Source organism: Mixophyes fleayi, chromosome 10 (assembly GCF_038048845.1).
Source record: "Mixophyes fleayi isolate aMixFle1 chromosome 10, aMixFle1.hap1, whole genome shotgun sequence".
Classification (NCBI taxonomy): domain Eukaryota; kingdom Metazoa; phylum Chordata; class Amphibia; order Anura; family Limnodynastidae; genus Mixophyes; species Mixophyes fleayi.
In genome coordinates this window covers 89150759-89168029 of record NC_134411.1, presented here as the reverse complement: position 1 = coordinate 89168029, position 17271 = coordinate 89150759, and the positions used below count along the sequence as shown (strand labels likewise).

General features: G+C 42.0%; 1 protein-coding gene across 1 annotated transcript in view; it reads right to left on the bottom strand.

Annotated features, from left to right (window-relative positions):
* SPIRE2 (spire type actin nucleation factor 2) overlaps positions 1–13345 on the bottom strand; it is a 36963-nt gene extending 23618 nt beyond the window's left edge. The window contains exon 1 of the mRNA XM_075189067.1: positions 12777–13345. Coding sequence (XP_075045168.1) covers positions 12777–13014 — 238 coding nt within the window. The 5' untranslated portion in view covers positions 13015–13345. The remainder of the gene's footprint in view (positions 1–12776) is intronic.
* Positions 13346–17271: the final 3926 nt, after the last annotated feature.

Here is a 17271-nt window from a genome sequence, read left to right as displayed (position 1 = left end):
AATGCCGCTGTCATTATAGAGTTTTGCTTGTAGAGTAGTTTTTCTCCATTGAACCTTACGTGTTAATGTAACCACACTTGTTTGTCCTCATTGGCATATTGTACATAAAAGGGTTCATATAGAGCCTGTCATATTTGGTTTTATTACTGGTTTACATAGTAACAATTGCATTGTGTAAGTGTACATATAATGTTTTTATTTACCTATATGTTATGCTTCTGGATGGCCTTCCTGCATGAGACAGGGGAGATGCAAGGGGACATCTGCCTGATGTCACGTGTGTATAAAGAGCTCTCGCACGGAGTACCTACATTTAAAGATGGCGTTCATAAATGTCTGTGGGTTGTTATTATTATCGTTGTAGATTTGTAAGGTGCCACAGTGCTCCGTAGCTCCGTACAGTATTGAAAACAGGGACATACAAGGCAGACAACATAAATGCAGACATGAAAGCAAAGGGTAGGGAGGACCCTGCTCGTTAGAGAGCTTACAATCTAAGTGGAAGGGGGCACAGCTCTAAAAAATAAGTTGTTTTTTTTAGACACTTAGGCTAGATTTACTAAACTGCGGGTTTGAAAAAGTGGGGATGTTGCCTATAGCAACCAATCAGATTCTAGCTGTCATTTATTTAGTACCTTCTATAAAATGACAGCTAGAATCTGATTGGTTGCTATAGGCAACATCCCCACTTTTTCAAACCCGCAGCTCAGTAAATCTAGCCCTTGGTGCACTAGGCACAATTTAATCCAAATGATTTTATATTAGTCACTTGTGCACCATTTTTGTGTAGACTATTCCCCAATGTATCAAATATCCCTTGTAAAAATATATATTTCTACATTTCCCCTATAAATAAACCAGTATTTTGCTTTTTAGTTCTCGGCTACACTTACAGGTAGGGCCTGTGATTGTGAGACATGCAACTGCAAGGTGTTATCAACCTTCACTTTTATAACAGCTGGTCTCCTATGGGACCAGCTACACTTCATTCTGATGTTGCACTCTCCAGTGGTCGTTGAATAGAGATACATGTTTGAACGTTTTGATAACCTTTTACAGGAATAATGCTATGCTTTTCTGTAGACATAAAGTTCAGCTGCCATTTGTAGTTCTCCAAATTGTGTCTGTTACATATTTAGCTGGTTGTTCTACAAGATGAAACCTTGGGCTATAACTCTCTCGTAAAAAATGACTTAATACAAACATTATGCTTGTGTCTTGTTTGCTTCAGCCTCCATCCAAATACTCCTGATAAAAGTAAACATCCTACACAAACAATACGAGGTTCTCAGATACACATTAGTCAAAGCATCAGCAGCAATGTGTGCTCAGAGTCAAGAGGCTGTAGCAAAGGCATTCAAACAGAACACTAAGCCAGCTTGGCTATTGAGATGTGCTGACCCCAAAACTATCCTAGATGATAAAATGCAATCTGCATGGATTGTAGTTTATCTGTAAGAGTAGAAGTTCATCTTCAAATGAGATCTATATGTTCAGCATGCCCACCATATAGCCCAATTTGCTGACACTCCCATCAGCTTCACCCTCTAAAGTACATCTTTCCATTCCTTTAAATCCATATATTGAAAAGGACCATTTTAGTAGAGGTTATAATATTTATAAGATTATTATGTTTAAAAATGCATATGAACAAAAACACACTGGAGGTAATTTATGAATCGGTCAACAATACACTTTGGTACCGCCATTCCCCTTAATGTGCAGAAGTGTGCCTAGATTCCACCAAAGGGCAAGTGGTGGAGGTTTACACAGGCAAAGAGGAGGAACTGGGGCTGGAAGAGGGCAATTCTTGCAAAGTATGTGTCACTGTTTGGTAAACTGGATTCTTAGGTCTGCCCAACTTAGACTCCGCGCCTTACTGGGAATAGTGCTAACGAACGGATGGTTTTCACCAAGAACCACCGCAGATGGTTTGGACTTAGCTGCGTCCGTCCGCAGGTCACGGCCCTTACCAGGGGTGTCAGGCAAGGTGCTATAGGGCAGATAGTAGAATAAGATGCTGTATGGAGGCAGGAACCGAAGGCCAGAAGTCAATGGAATCAGATGGAGCGTTATATACTGCTCAGCCAGCAGTATAACGAAGACAGGTGCAGCTTGAGTAATTCGGCCAGCGGCACAACAGAGACAGATAGGCCCTGAGGATCCAAGGCAGAACACACAGGAGACAAGACGGTAAGTCTAATCAGGCAGGTAACTTGATCAACAGGCCTGAGGAGAAGGGGGAAGTGCCTTTTGAAGTTTGGAGCCAGTCTGATAGCCAATAGAAAACTTGCAGAGGACATCAAGGATACGGTCCGCGCATGTGCAGCACCAAAGTCAGGACGCCAGCAGCTGCAGCATGAATCAGGGAGGAACAGGTGAGCGCGTCGGTCTTCGGTTATGGAAGCCGAATGACCGTCGTGTGACAGTATGGAGTAGGTGCAATAAAACCAGATAAAGAAGTGGAGAGGGCGCTAGTTTTGTGGCATTTCACTCTGCAAAAATATACACCAGCTCAGAGCGGGCAACCATCAGGTCTTATAATATATCTTTAATAGGGCCACTTTTACGGAGCAATGCAGAGAAACGCATGTCTATAAACGCTCCGTGCAATGTAAATGTATAAAGAGTTTCTGGCAGGTTTGAAAAATGGAGATGTTGCCTATAGCAACCCGATTTTAGTTTTCATTTATTTAGTACATTCTGCGTTGGAATCTGGTTGCTATAGGCAATATCGCCGCTTTTCAAACCCGCCAGAAACTTGCAGGTTGATGGATTTACCCCCAAATGTCCCTTCACTCTCATGATTGGTTTAGCCTATTTTATAGCTTAAAAGAATCAGTGTTGTAGAAGCAGAACAGAAAAGCCCGGTTCTTAAGAGGTTGGACTTTGACTTCATTATTTCGGTGGTGGAAAACCAAGACGTTAAACAATGCACTTTGTAGATGAGGTCCAGATAGGGTTCACGCTGCCACCTCTTGTACGGTGCATTGGAACAAGCCATACATAACATACAACATGTTGAAAGATAATCTATATAACCCATTGTTATGCTATTAGAGCCCTCTATCACCTTGGGTCCTAAGGCAATTCCTTTCATTTCTTTGTACTTGAGCCTGCGCTGTCTGACTGACGGGAGCTTCACGTGCACAGCTGGCCGGGTCACATACCACAATCTGTGGTTAGAAGCAGGGTAGGTAGAGTATGGAGAGAAACCATTCACACAATAGTTAAGTTGTTGTGTTTGTGAAGCTCAATTATATACTTCCCATAGCAGCAGGACAGACGTATGACTATTTACAGCAAATAAACAATGGAGTACATGTTCCTGCATTACTGTAGAACAAGAGTGCAATGAAACTACTTTACTGCTCGAGTCTCTGATTATATATATACCCTCCAATATATACCCTCCAGCTTGTATGGCCTCAGTACATAATAGGAGTATATTTCATTACTGTAGTCATTTTAAGACATCTCTCATCCATGCGCCACAGATTTGTTAATACACTGTGTTTTGAGCAGTATTTACAGTTTCTGTAGCTTATTCTGACCTTCCTGTATTGCCATTTATCTCCGTCAGACTTTACACTGATCACAGAAGACCTAGCACAATCTTCACCCATATACCAACTATCTGTCACAGAATACTCTCACATGAAACAGCTGCATGATAGGGGCGTGGCTATAATTTTAGACAGTGATTGGCTGATCTCCAACTTTTCCTATACCCATAATATACATGGGCAATGCTGCGTGCACTACTGTTAGGTGCATGCAGCTCTCCCTTTTCAAGCAGAGCCGTGTAAAGCGGGTGCAGGGTCCAGCCACCTCAATTATACAGTGCCCCAGGCTTTGAGGGGGGTTTCCAGGCACTAGGAACCCCCCTCGGTTTGACTATGCTTCCCCCCCCCCCCAATTCTTACCTGGTGTGAAGCAAGAGGATAGGGGGATATCAGTCTGTGCAGCCTATCATGGTGCCGGTTGCTGTTCTTTCCCCCATCTCACTGACAGGCTGGGAATGAGGCGTTGTCTTGTGACATCACAGCGCCAATCCCCCAGCCACTGACACGGAGTAGCAGCCGGCAGCATCGCAATACAAGGTAGGAAGCATGGACACACACACAAGTTAATTACTCTTTGCCAGCGAATGATGCCAAATGTTTTTGAATTTAATAAACACACTAATGCGCTCTAGGTGATTTACTTAGTTTGCTTAATTGTAGTGCCAGCCCTCGTATTACCCTGACATTCCAAAGCAACTCTGTTAAATAGTAAAGTATTCCTCACCACGCCACTGCCAACTGCTACAAGTCATCCAACCTAACCACATTGTGCATTTCTGCAAAGCAAGACTGCAAAGCTGTCAGCCACTGCCTGCTTATTTAGTAAGAGAAACTAATCTGCAGAGGAGTAAAAGAGAGCATGGACAATATGAGGTTTGGCAGATAAGACCTTAAATGTGGGACTTCCACGAATGCTGCCAAAAATGGTGTGTGGCCAGGGTGTGAGGGCATGTCATCTCCCCGGTCAGCTTGCCAGGTGCTTTATAAGACCGTCCCAACCTCCACCCCCTCTACTAGAATAACCCCAGAAATACTCCAGGCACCAGAGGCGCATGTACAGGGCATCGATAGTACGCAGTCACTGCCTGAGCAGCAGTGTCCAGGGTATGTCTCCTACAGTCTCAAGCAGTTGTGACAAAGTACTAACTAGGTGGGATGGCAGACAGTCCATTCAAAGTCAAAAGCTGGACAGTTGGGGAGTATATAGGCCTTGGATAAAAGCATTCTACCTACAACTTTGTGCTTTTATATGGGCACGAAAAATCTCTGTGACTTCCAATATCTTTATATTTCACAGTAAGGTACATATCATCCCATATATCAGTTCAGTTGTCAAGGAGCCCTAGAAGTGCAGGTTTTTCAGGTGACCAGTGATATAATTAGGACCACCTGTGGATCTGTTACATTGTATCAGTCAGTAATGATTACACCTTTGCTCCAGCAAGAAGATATAAAAAACCTGCACTATTAGGGCCCCCGAGGACTGAGTTTGCCCTGTTATATATCATAGAATAGAAGAGCTCTGGAGATCAGATTAATACAAAACAAAAAATACATTTTCATTTTAATTCCCACTTATGTTCATGTTTAAAAACACTGTATTTTGATACTGCCCTCTCTGTACCGTTGTACCTTCCCTGTCACCACCAGTCACTCCTGTCATTCTGTTTATGTTACAAAATCCCATTTGAGATACCACTATCTACGTAAAGAAATGATTTACTCTGTGTAACCCTATATAAATACCATGAACCCTCCGTTAAAGATGCACTCAGTTTTCGGTTGTCTGTCACCCATTTGCTCAATTTATAATACATGAAATATTCATTATTGTGATCATCACAAGTATTGTTGTGGCACATGAGTAATGTTAGTACTATGATAAACCACTGAAGATTGGATTGTTATAATCGGTTAGTGTACTTACAGCAACCTGCTGCTGGTACAGGAAACTATTGTATATTATTGAAAAACAAATGTCATCTGTGTAATTAATGAACAAGCGATCAGACAGGTTAGGGCACCTTGTGAAAAACCCGCACAATCAAAGCTAATCAAGTGCAATTACATATAGACCTTAAGAGTAAATAGAAACACGTGCTGAGAAAAATGTAATCCAGAAATGGCATGACTGCTCCCCATAGGCATCCGTGCATTAATAACAAGATATCGCTGCAGGCTCCATTGTCTATAGATATGATCACATGTCATGATATAGTACTTAGTTGATGAGGTCTATAAATGATCCTGAAGATTCTAAAGCCTCATATTAGACAGAGTTTAATTGTGGCTTAATGACAAATGAAAATAATTGGAGTGACCGTTACTAACTGTCTCTGATTTCCAGCTCCAGCCGAGATTTAAATATTTGTCCCTGAAAATATGTTGTCCCTATTTTTTTTAATTTTGGCGAAACTACACAGTAATATTAACACTATTGATTATCCACCTGGACGGCTACGGTGTCTATAGCTTGTGTGTTCAGTTGACGGTAGCTACGCCAAATTAAAGGGACTTGTCTTGTCGGCTATTTTATAGTCTTGGCTATTTAGTTGGACAGAATGTGGCTACCTGAGCCACTTAACGCAAGATGCAATTTGGCTATAATTTATAGTTATAAAAAAGATATTTAGAACATTCACTGATCTGAAAGTAAATACTCCCTGGGGTATATTTACTAAACTGCAGGTTTGAAGAAGTGGAGATGTTGCCTACAGCAACCAATCAGATTCTAGTTATCATTTTGTAGAATGTACTAAATAAATGATAACTAGAATCTGATTGGTTGCTATAGGCAACATCTCCACTCTTTCAAACCCGCAGTTTAGTAAATCTAGTCCCCTGTGTTTATTTGAAATATATTCAGTTTTGATAAAGATATGATTACAGGGGGTATATTTTCATCCTATGCATAGCACACTGTCTGTCTAATTCTACCGAAGGTCACTGTGAAATTTGAACTTAATACTATGTTTATTTTAGGCTTAGCTACTTCATTTAAAAGCTAATGAATTAAAATACTCGGTAGAGAACAGTCATGTGACCGTAGCTGCAAATAGTTCAATTTTGATATCTCACCAGTATAAATTTACAATTTCACAATCCGCCATTCTGGAACACAATGTCAAGAGCCATTATGAGCTGTTATTGGAATCTTCTGAACAATTTTGCTTTTATTTACACTATGATAAGCCTAAGTGATCCACGTTATGGGCCTGATTTTGAGTTGGCAGCAAAGCAAAGAAAATTAGCTACTTTGCACCTGGGCAAAGCCCTGTTGCATTAGAGGGGGAGGTAAATTTAAAATGTAGGGACAGATTGGGATATGGCATGTCATAGATCAACTTTAATTTCAGTGTAAAAATAAAGCTATTAATTATGTGTGTGCTACATAAAAAAACAGCCAGTATTTTCCTTGTGTGCAAATAAAATAATTAACTTTGTACCCCTTGCATTGTAACATGGTTTGTCCATGTGCAAAGTTGCTCCTTTTCTTTGCTTTGTTCCTAACTCAAAATAAGGCTTATGTCTCTGTCAATTCTCTATGCAAGTTTATACAACCGGCACGAGATATGGTTGCAAATTGGGCAGTACGGTGGCTCAATGGTTAGCACTTCTGCCTTACAGCACTGGGGTCATGAGTTCAATTCCCGACCATGGCCTTATCTTTGAGGAGTTTGTATGTTCTCCCCGTGTTTGTGTGGGTTTCCTCCGGGGTGCTCTGGTTTAATCCCACACTCCAAAAACATACAAGTAGGTTATTTGTCTGCTATCAAAATTGACCCTAGTCTCTCCCTCTGTCTTTGTGTGTGTTAGGGAATTTAGACTGTAAGCTAAAATGGGGCAGTGAATGAGTTCTCTGTACAGCGCTGCAGAATCAGTGGCGCTATATAAATAGATGATGATGATGATGATGAAAATGGTATATAGCTAGGAGGAAACTCAATGGGCTGTAGTGTGGTTTCATCACACTTTAACTGGAGTAGGTATCCAGAGTTTTGGTACTTGTAGTTCAACAAGAGCTGGACAACCAAGGGTTGTCGGAGCCTTATGTATTGTATGTATACCTTTTATTTATATCACAAATATATAAAGAACATAACAACGGCAACAAGAATGACACCGCACAAATACACAAATCGATGTACGTGAATAAATGTGTACAGAAATAAACCCAAGCTCCTGTTTCATCATACGCTGCCTAGACATGACTTATGCTTAGTGCTGAGTTTGCACCTTACTAGTGTTTGAGTCAGGAGAAATCCTGCTGAGTACAAATTATCCTGTTATTATCTCCTTATTACAGTTCGCTTGGGATGGAAACGAGGCAGAACAATATACTTCCCGTTTGTAACGTGGATAATAAAAACACTGTATTCTACACAGTTACCTCAACAGAGCGCACACTCCAGATCTATATCCAATAATGTTCCCTTGGCGTAATATAGTGATATCGGATATATTTGCACTGCCCATTATTTTAAAATGAAAAATTGGGACACCCATGTGACCGTGAGTGAGTTTTCTCAGTACACAAAATTTAAACCATACTTCCCTTTGGTTATGGAATAAGGTAAAACGGTGAAAAGAACTTATCTCACATACTGTTAATTTGGGTTCATCAAAAGTGTGAATTATGAAACATAAGCATTCCGCATTTGACGGATAAGGGAAAAACCAGGACACATTAAGAGTCCCAGCTATAATCTAGTTTCTCTGTTTGAGAACTGGGGGTTTAGATTCCTGCTTGTGTCTAATTCAATAAACAAACACCGATCCTCACTTGTGATCTCGATTTTCGCACACAAACCTGCTACCCACATTTATGCCAGCTTGTATACGCAACCCAAGCAACTTACTACGTAGCCTCAACCAGAGCCGTGAGATGTAACCAACCACTAAGTGTTGTCAACATCATTTATATAGCGCCACCAATTCTGCAACTTTGTACAGAGAATATTGGGGCAGCACAGTGACCTAGTGGTTAGCACTTCTGCCTCACAGCACTGGGGTCATGAGTTTGATTCCCGAATATCCGTGTGGAGTTTGTATGTTCTCCCCGTGTTTGCGTGGGTTTCCTCCAGGTTTCCTCCAGGTGCTCCGGTTTCCTCCCACACTCCAAAAACATACTGGTAGGATAATTGGCTCCTATCAAAATTGACTCTACTCTGTCTGTGTGTGTGTGTGTGTTAGGGAATTTAGACTGTGAGCTCCAATGGGGCAGGGACTGATGTGAGTGAGTTCTCTGTACAGCGCTGCGGAATTAGTGGTGCTATATAAATAACTGATGATGATGAATATTTGCCACTCACATCAGTCACTGCCCCATTGGAACTTACAGTCTATGTTCCCTAACATACACAGACTAATGTTAATTTTGTCAGTAGCCAATTAACCTACCAGTATGTTTTTGGAGTGTCGGGGGAAACCGTAGCACCCGGAGGAAACCCACGGGAAGAACATACAAACTCCACACAGATAAGGTCTTGTTCGGAAATCGAACTCATGACCCCGACGCTACGAAAGTACTTTGTAAGATGCTTACTGCTATATTTTTGTAAATGCCCAAACACATCACAAGCAGGCCTAGATTTCACTTTTCTGCCCTCCTTCCCAATGACACACATCTCCATGGCTTCATCCAGCTCCCAGTTCTAATACAAATAATGGGGTTTTTTTTGTTTATGTAGGCAGGCATACATAACAAAACAATGTGGCAAAATGATAAAATAAAATAAAGTCTTTCATCCCTGACATTCTGCCTCCCTAGGTTTGGGCCCGTGCGACCTCTTCACAAACCTGGGCCTTTTTTAGGTATTATCATTATTATTATTATTAATTTTTATTTATAGGGCGCCACTAGGTATCCGTAGCGCCTTACAGGGACAAACAAAATTACAATACAAAGGTGAGACAGCACAATACAGTAAACAAAATGCACAGTAACTCAGTGAGCTCAAATCACAGCTAGAGGGGCGGGGGAGGGAAGAGTGGAAGGGCCTGCATACGGCGGAGCCCAAGAGGGAGGGCACGGATGGCAGGGAAACCCCCAGAGTGGAGAGGAGGGAGCAAGAGGGAACAGGGAGAAGAAGGTCCTAGAGGAGGAGGGCAAGGTAGCTGGAGAGCAGAGTTAAAAGTGGTGAAGACCGGAGGAGAGATGACCCTGCTCAAAGGAGCGTACAATCTAAGGTAGTCTTTGTAGCTGGATTGACCGATGGACCTAGCACACCCCAACACTGAAATAGATCCAGTTCCCAGATTACCCAGTACCTACCATAGGCAGCATACACAGCATCATCAATACAGCAGCCATCCTTAAAAAATGCTCTGCTTAAATTCAGCATCAATGAGACACATTATATGTCACAAATACTATACATAACTTAGATAACCGCTCCTAGAACACATTACACACCAAGTGCAACTCTATTACACAGCAGAATATTGATGCACAAACCTACACATTCCCCAGTACATCTTTTTGTGTTGTGAACAAACGTTACAGATGAAGGCATTTGTCTAGGCAGGTCTACTACACCTTGTGCTAAATGCAGTCCTGGAAGCAGGGCCGGATTAAGGGGATGGAGGCCCCTGGGCTAAGGGGGCCTCTATTCCCCCGTGAAGGCCCCCCCCCGTGATCCGAGCCGCCCCCCCCTGGCACTTACCTCCTTCTCCTCCTTCCCCGGCGTGCTGTACACTCTTTACTGAGGAGATCTCGTGAGAGTGAGACTCACGAGATCTCCTCAGTAAGGAGAATACAGCGCGCCGGGGAAGTACTGCAGGGAAAGTGCTCAGCAGCACTGATCAGGCTGGGGGCGCCCCCGACCGATCAATACTGCTGCTGAGCACTTTCAAGGGCCCCCTGGATGCCATAGGCCCCTGGGCTCTAGCCCAGTTAGCCCTATGGTTAATCTGGCCCTGCCTGGAAGGGACATTTACGTTTTTCATTGCCAATGAAATGTATAAGAGATGGTCAACAAATTATTTGTACCCCTACAAATCAACGTAATGCTATAAATGCAGATAGCCCAAGGTAGCCCACTATGGGGCCAGTCTCCCTGCCACCCAGCCAGCTCATGATGTGCACTGTCCCCCATTGTTTTCTGTAGGTGTCTCTCTGTAGTTTGCATAAATGATAGATGTTGTGAACTTATTGCTCACTCCTGGCATGACAGCCAGGAGTCATTGTTTTGCTTTTTATTGTTTTTTTTTTTTTTTTCCTTCAGTTCCGGGTCTTTTAAGAACCAATATGTACCATAGGCAATCTGGGGGGGAGGGTGGGTTTCCTAGTGCCTGGAAACCCCCCTCCAAGCCTGGGGCACTGTATAATTGAGGTGGCTGGACCCTGCTCCCGCTTCACACAGCTCTGCTTGAAAAGGTAGAGCTGCGTGCACCACGCAGCATGGCCCATGTATATTATGGGGATAGGAAGAGATGGAGAGCAGCCAAGCACTGTCTAAAATTATAGCCACTCCCCCATGCATGCTGGTCACGCCCACTGGCGGCGTGGTGTGGGAACCCCCCTCTACAAATCCTGCGTTTGCCCCTGTATACCTAACATGATTAAACATTTTCAACTAAGTCGGCGGTCCACAACCTCAAGCATTGTGACACACCAGCTGACCATTTAATTTTTTTTTTTGTACCATGCCCATGTTATATTGTTTTAGTAAATTAAATTGCAGTTAGGATTAAACATCATATATTGAAAATCCAAAGTTGATAAAACCTAATCTGTTTTATTGCCATTCATGAATTATCCCAAATGCATCTTTAACTTATTTTAAGAGTATTCTCATGTTAACCATGAATTCTAGAACTGTGACACACGTGTGTCTGGACACATGTTAGGAATCATTGCACTAAATGTTTGGGTGATAATAGTCGGATTACAATTAAGAGTGTAACTGCTGTTAGATCTAAACTACTGACAGCGCTGTTGTGATGAATATAAATGGCAGGGGGCTCATTCATACTCTGCATTACACACACACACACACACACTGTCTGACGGATATCTTGTCTTCCACACACTGCTGATGTGCACATTGCAGTAGGAGGTGGGGGAGGTGATGCTGCCATCAGGCTGCTGCATGGCGCAGGCTGCAGATTGTAAACAATGTGCAGGTGCAGAGCTGTGTTCTTGGCACCAATTCCTACACACAACAACGGAGAGTGCCCAGGGGTGCAGGGTAACTGGAGGAGGATCGTAAACCTTAACCAAGCCGGTGTAACTGTATATTCCCATGGACAGATGCACACAGGCTTACATATATTCCTCCTGTGCAGTAACATAATATGTGCAACACAGGTTATTTTGAATTGCTTAATTTTTATTTAATTTTTTGGGGTGAAATTTGGGGTCATTACCTAATTTACAGCCTAAGTAAGAGCATTCACAAACATGTCTGGTAAAGAAGAGGCTAATTAGTGTTGCAATAGTACACCATAAATACAGTATTATAATTTGCTTCAGGAATTAAAGGGAACAGTTGGTGCAGCCAGCATTTAAGAAAAAGTTGTCTGCCCTGTTAGAACCAGTATGAGGAGGCGACAGTGGGATGTATGTGCCCAAATTATATCATGGTTTCTAAGCCCCTCTACTAATATTATGGTCTGTGTTTGCAAACTCAAGTTCTAAGTGACCTGCTGTTCCAGCCTTTGTGGTACTATAGGTATTAGCAGTCCTGGTGGCATGCTGGGGCTTGTAGTGTTCATAGCAACTGGAGCCCTACAAGCTGTCTAATCCTTATAATTAGTTATACCTTCTTCTATGCATGAACTCAAGTATTCTATGTCAAACCATCCATTCCTCATGTCTTCAGGTCTATGTGGCCCCAGTATATTATCTCTCATGCCCATTCTATACAGTATTCCATGCAGTACACTCAGCATGTCCTTGTTATTTCATAGCCTCAGTAATAGCTTTAGATAACAATATGATTTGCTACTTGTACTGTGCTCTGTGTTCTCCCTGGTGACCCTGTGCCCTCAGGGGTATAATTGTACTTCATAATTCCTATGCATTGTATTCCCTTTGCACCCAATGCGCCCTTTCTCAGTACATAAGCTATGGTTAGGTACTTCGTCCACCTGCTCTGATTGTATTTATGATATATCACCTCCCCTTAGATTGCAAGCTCTTGGATACATAAACCTTACACAAGCCATCTAATCCAACACAAGGTAGATGTCTAGCGCATGACTCACCCTGGGGCTCCGGTACCACGGTGACTGTCCCATCCCGGTGCAGAAGGAGGGATGCTGGATCCCGGATCCTGGTCCAGGCTTCCAGTGACCCCTCGGCCAGCCCCCGGGCGCACTGGTAACACACGGCCCACGCCTGCTCCTCATTGATGGGCTGCTCGTAGGATTTCAGCACCTCCTCTAGGGACAGCTCCCCGTATCCCCCAGATATCCCCCCGCCGCTGCTGGTAGCTTTGGCCATCCGGGTAGATCCATCACCGGGCGCACACCGGGAGGATTTCCATCACACGGCCGGCCAGGAAAAAAGTCCGGTGCAGGGGATGAGGCACCGCCTTCTGCTATCCCTCCTACCGGCCCCGTGTCATCAGCAGGGAGGGGTGAGAGGAGACTACAGCCGGGAGGAAGAAGGTGCAGGCGGCGAGAAGTAATAACCTGAGAGATCAGCAGTTCATCCAAGGAAGGGTTGATTCAATGCATACTGTACATCATGCATAGGAATGATTGGGAAGTGACACAAGGATACACAGGAGGAAGTGTGTGACAGGTGTGTGCACCTTGCAGCCCAACCCTGTGCAAAGGTCTGACCATGCAAGATAAATCAGGGTGCATTGACAAGCTGCCTTCTTGTCACCTCCCCTGTTATATACTGTACACACTGTATAGCTGTTACCATGATGCAGTATGTCAGACTACTGTACACAGTACTCCACAAGGCTGCTCCTTCACTGCAGGACCTGAAAGGTTCTGGGCAGGGACTGGGTCAAACAGACAGGTGTATGCTATCCACACAATCCTACCTGTAACCCTGGGTGTGTGCAAGTCCAGATTACAGGAGAGTATAAATAGACACACACACACACCCTATAAGTACATCTTTCTGTAACCAAGCAAATGACAATTTGTGATTTCTGCACACAACCCATGTGTTAACAGTATCTCAAAAGCGCCTACTCCCATTGTTCAACATAGTTTAGTGCTGTATGTTGATGCTTTATAAAAAAATAATAGTATATACAGGGAAAGCTATACTCTGATTTAGACATTAAACACTAAATCTACCTTTCAAATCTCCTTACTCATAGTAGTACAACCCCCATGACACACCTTTTCTAACCAATATAACCAAAGAGCAATTTGTATTGGAACGTCTCCAGGCTGTGAACCTATTGTTAGAGTCAAGATTTTACTCTGTAAAGACTAAACTTGACATGATCCCATTTTTCAATATTTACCAACTGCACAATAAAATTCCTCTTTTTTTTAATGCTCAATGAAATTATTTACTTGTCAATTCAATATATATGGAGAAGGAACATTTCAAATGCAAAAACAAATGTATAATCATGTTCAGTAAACTTGTCAAGATGGGGATTGTAGTGCTCCAGTGTCTGCTGAAACAAACATATGTATAGAAACTACCCTCCATCCATAAAAAAAAAAATCTATGCCTGGCCCTAGTGGCTTTATTTAAATGGAACAACAACATTTTCTTTGAAAATGACAGCCAGCTACACTCTATTGTGAGTGGGGTTCATGGGGATCTGGGGTAGTGGTTGTGCAGGAGTTTGGGGTGGCTGCACTGCACTCAAGTTTTTATGTAAGTCCTGAGACTTGATTTACTAAACTGCGGGTTTGACAAAGTGGAGATGTTGCCTATAGCAACCAATCAGATTCTAGCTGTCATTTATTTAGTGCATTCTACAAAATGACAGAATCTGATTGGTAGCCATAGGCAATGGTTTTTTTGCCGTAGAACTCACCGGAACTCAGTTCCGGCACCTTTTTTCGTCGGATTTCCCAAGTTTTAAAAGTAACTTTTGAACATTTGATCTTTGGTCCACGTGGACTTGAATCACCCTGTCGAGCGTAGCAGGTCGGCAGCAAAATCCTTAAAACGGTGCATGCAGGCTGCTTGTGTGTCCAGTCTGATGCATGCGTACTTCATCCGCGCTGGTTGTGATGGCGCTGCTCGGCTTGTGGCGCTGCTCGGCTTGTGGCGCTGCTCGGCTTGTGGCGCTGCTCGGCTTGTGATTGGTCGTGTGGTCGTGCACTGAGTGCTTACTGTGGGCGGTGACCGTTATATTTCGCTACACAACTGACGTGTGTGGGTGTGTGTACAGTGATTGACTACGTGATGTGAGTTCCGGCACCTTTTTCCTCACAAAAAAAGCACTGACTATAGGCAACATCTCCACTTTTTCAAACCCGCAGTTTAGTACATATACCCCCTGATGTATACTGTATTTAGCCAATGGGATAAGCACCAATAGAGAGGCACATTTGCCTTGTAATAAATGGCCAATAATTGCAGCATATAATTAAATCACAACTTGAGACTGACGGGCAACTTCAAGTTATACAATTCAATACAGAAACGTATTTATATCTGTAGAATTGCAAGTGACCAGGGCACTATTATAAGATATATTCTTTTTATTCTTTCATTCTTTAGCCATGGGGACATATAAGAGTGATTTGCTTGACTCAGTCCTCAATTCCTAAAGCAAGGATTAAATCCTTCAGTTTTGTATTCTGAGCTGATGCTATGTATATAGGAGGAAGCATGTAAATACTATGTATATAGGAGGAAGCATGTAAATACTATGTATATAGGAGGAAGCATGTAAATACTATGTATATAGGAGGAAGCATGTAAATACTATGTATATAGGAGGAAGCATGTAAATACTATGTATATAGGAGGAAGCATGTAAATACTATGTATATAGGAGGAAGCATGTAAATACTTCCTGCTTTAAAAAATGCTTTTACTGTAATCATTGTACACAATTGTTACTAAGCATTTACCAAGCACAAGAGTATCCTTCTCCTTGGCTGTTGCTGGGTCTAAGTGAGAGGCTGAGAATACTCCTGGTCCTAATGATTAGCTGTCAGTAATCGTATCCTTCTTTGGGATAAGGAGACACTTAGGAGAACCAACCAGGTCACATGTCATTTTCATGTCACTGAACCACTCTCCTTCAATTCCATCTCTTGGGAGTTGGACTGTTGAGAGAATCTCTATCTAGACACGAAAGATAGGAAGTTGCCAAGTCAGTTAAAACTGAAAGTCCTAAATTCATAATTAATTATTAGAGTTTAATACAAAGTGAGGTATCCCTGTTTCTATTATACCTCATTATACATGCTAGTTTGGGACTATGTAGGGCACTGAAACCCTTACAATTACTTTGAAAAAAAAAAGTTGGTATTCTATATTAATGGGGGTTATGAATGATGCACAAAGCAAAAATGTGCTCTCTTGCGACTGCTTGTACGCTATGTAAATTAACTTGGGAATTTCTGCCATACAAAATAAGATGCTGACCCCTTTGTAAGCAGGACCCCCTCTTTGTAATGTCAGCTTAAACACACATGCCAAAAAAACAGTGTTAGTCCAGAAAACTGGTGTTATGCTGACACATAATGAAAGTAATACAGTTTTAATGCAGTTTTGTGCAGAGACTATATACCTGGTGATACGTGAGGTTGGTATTTTATATGGTGGTTATATATTAAGGTAGCATAGTACACGGCTCTATCTTATGCAGACATCTGCATACCAAGTACTTTGTGTGCACACTAATTCCAACTGAAAAAATCAGAGTGTATACTATTTCTGCAGCTGCATAAAAATCAATGGAGTGTACTCTATAAAAATCTCAGTGACCCCTTGTAAATGAAGGGCGTGCATACAAGATTATGATCATTTAGCTATCTCTCCTGAAAGCCACAATATTGTGATTAACATTTGGCGCTGGGCTAGACACAACAATTCTTCATGGTCACATTATTACAGACCAGACTAATCTGCCTTTTGTCGGAGTGAACTTTGTGCGCACAATATTGTCAGATTGCATGCACAAAGAAAAGCTAGCAGAATAATATCACAAACACAAAAGTTTATATTCTACGTATTTATAATAGCATAGTTCATTGGGATCATTATAAACGTTTTCTGGAAAATATCTTGGTGTTCCCTCTTTATGACAGCTAAAAATATGTGATAAAACTGGTGTTATAGTGCAGGTTGACTATGTAAGAAGGACTAGAGGTGTACTGATAATTCATTAAAACTATCGTGTATCTGATTATTTTAAGAAACAAACCTCACTTGGGAATTGTGAATTTCAAACTTTGACCCTAATACTATTTGCAGCGGCTTCATGAGAATAACATTTACGTGGCAGTCGATTTAAGTTTTTAAGCTCTCTCTAAACTTATTTAATTTCCTAGGCAATTCATTCTTCTAGCACTTCACATGCTGAGCAGAAGTTTTCTAGCATACACTGATGAGCCCCAATAATGATAAAACAGTCTGCCTGTAAAGTGTGATTCTGTTGCACTTGTCTGTGTGTATTTCTCACAATGGGCAGTTGGTAAATCATTGAATTAAATAATAAATTTAGAAATTAAAAAATTCTTCCGACCAGTGGGGTCTAGGTTCAAACATTAATTTGTTTTATCAAATTTGCAAAAAAGAAACAAATAGCATTAT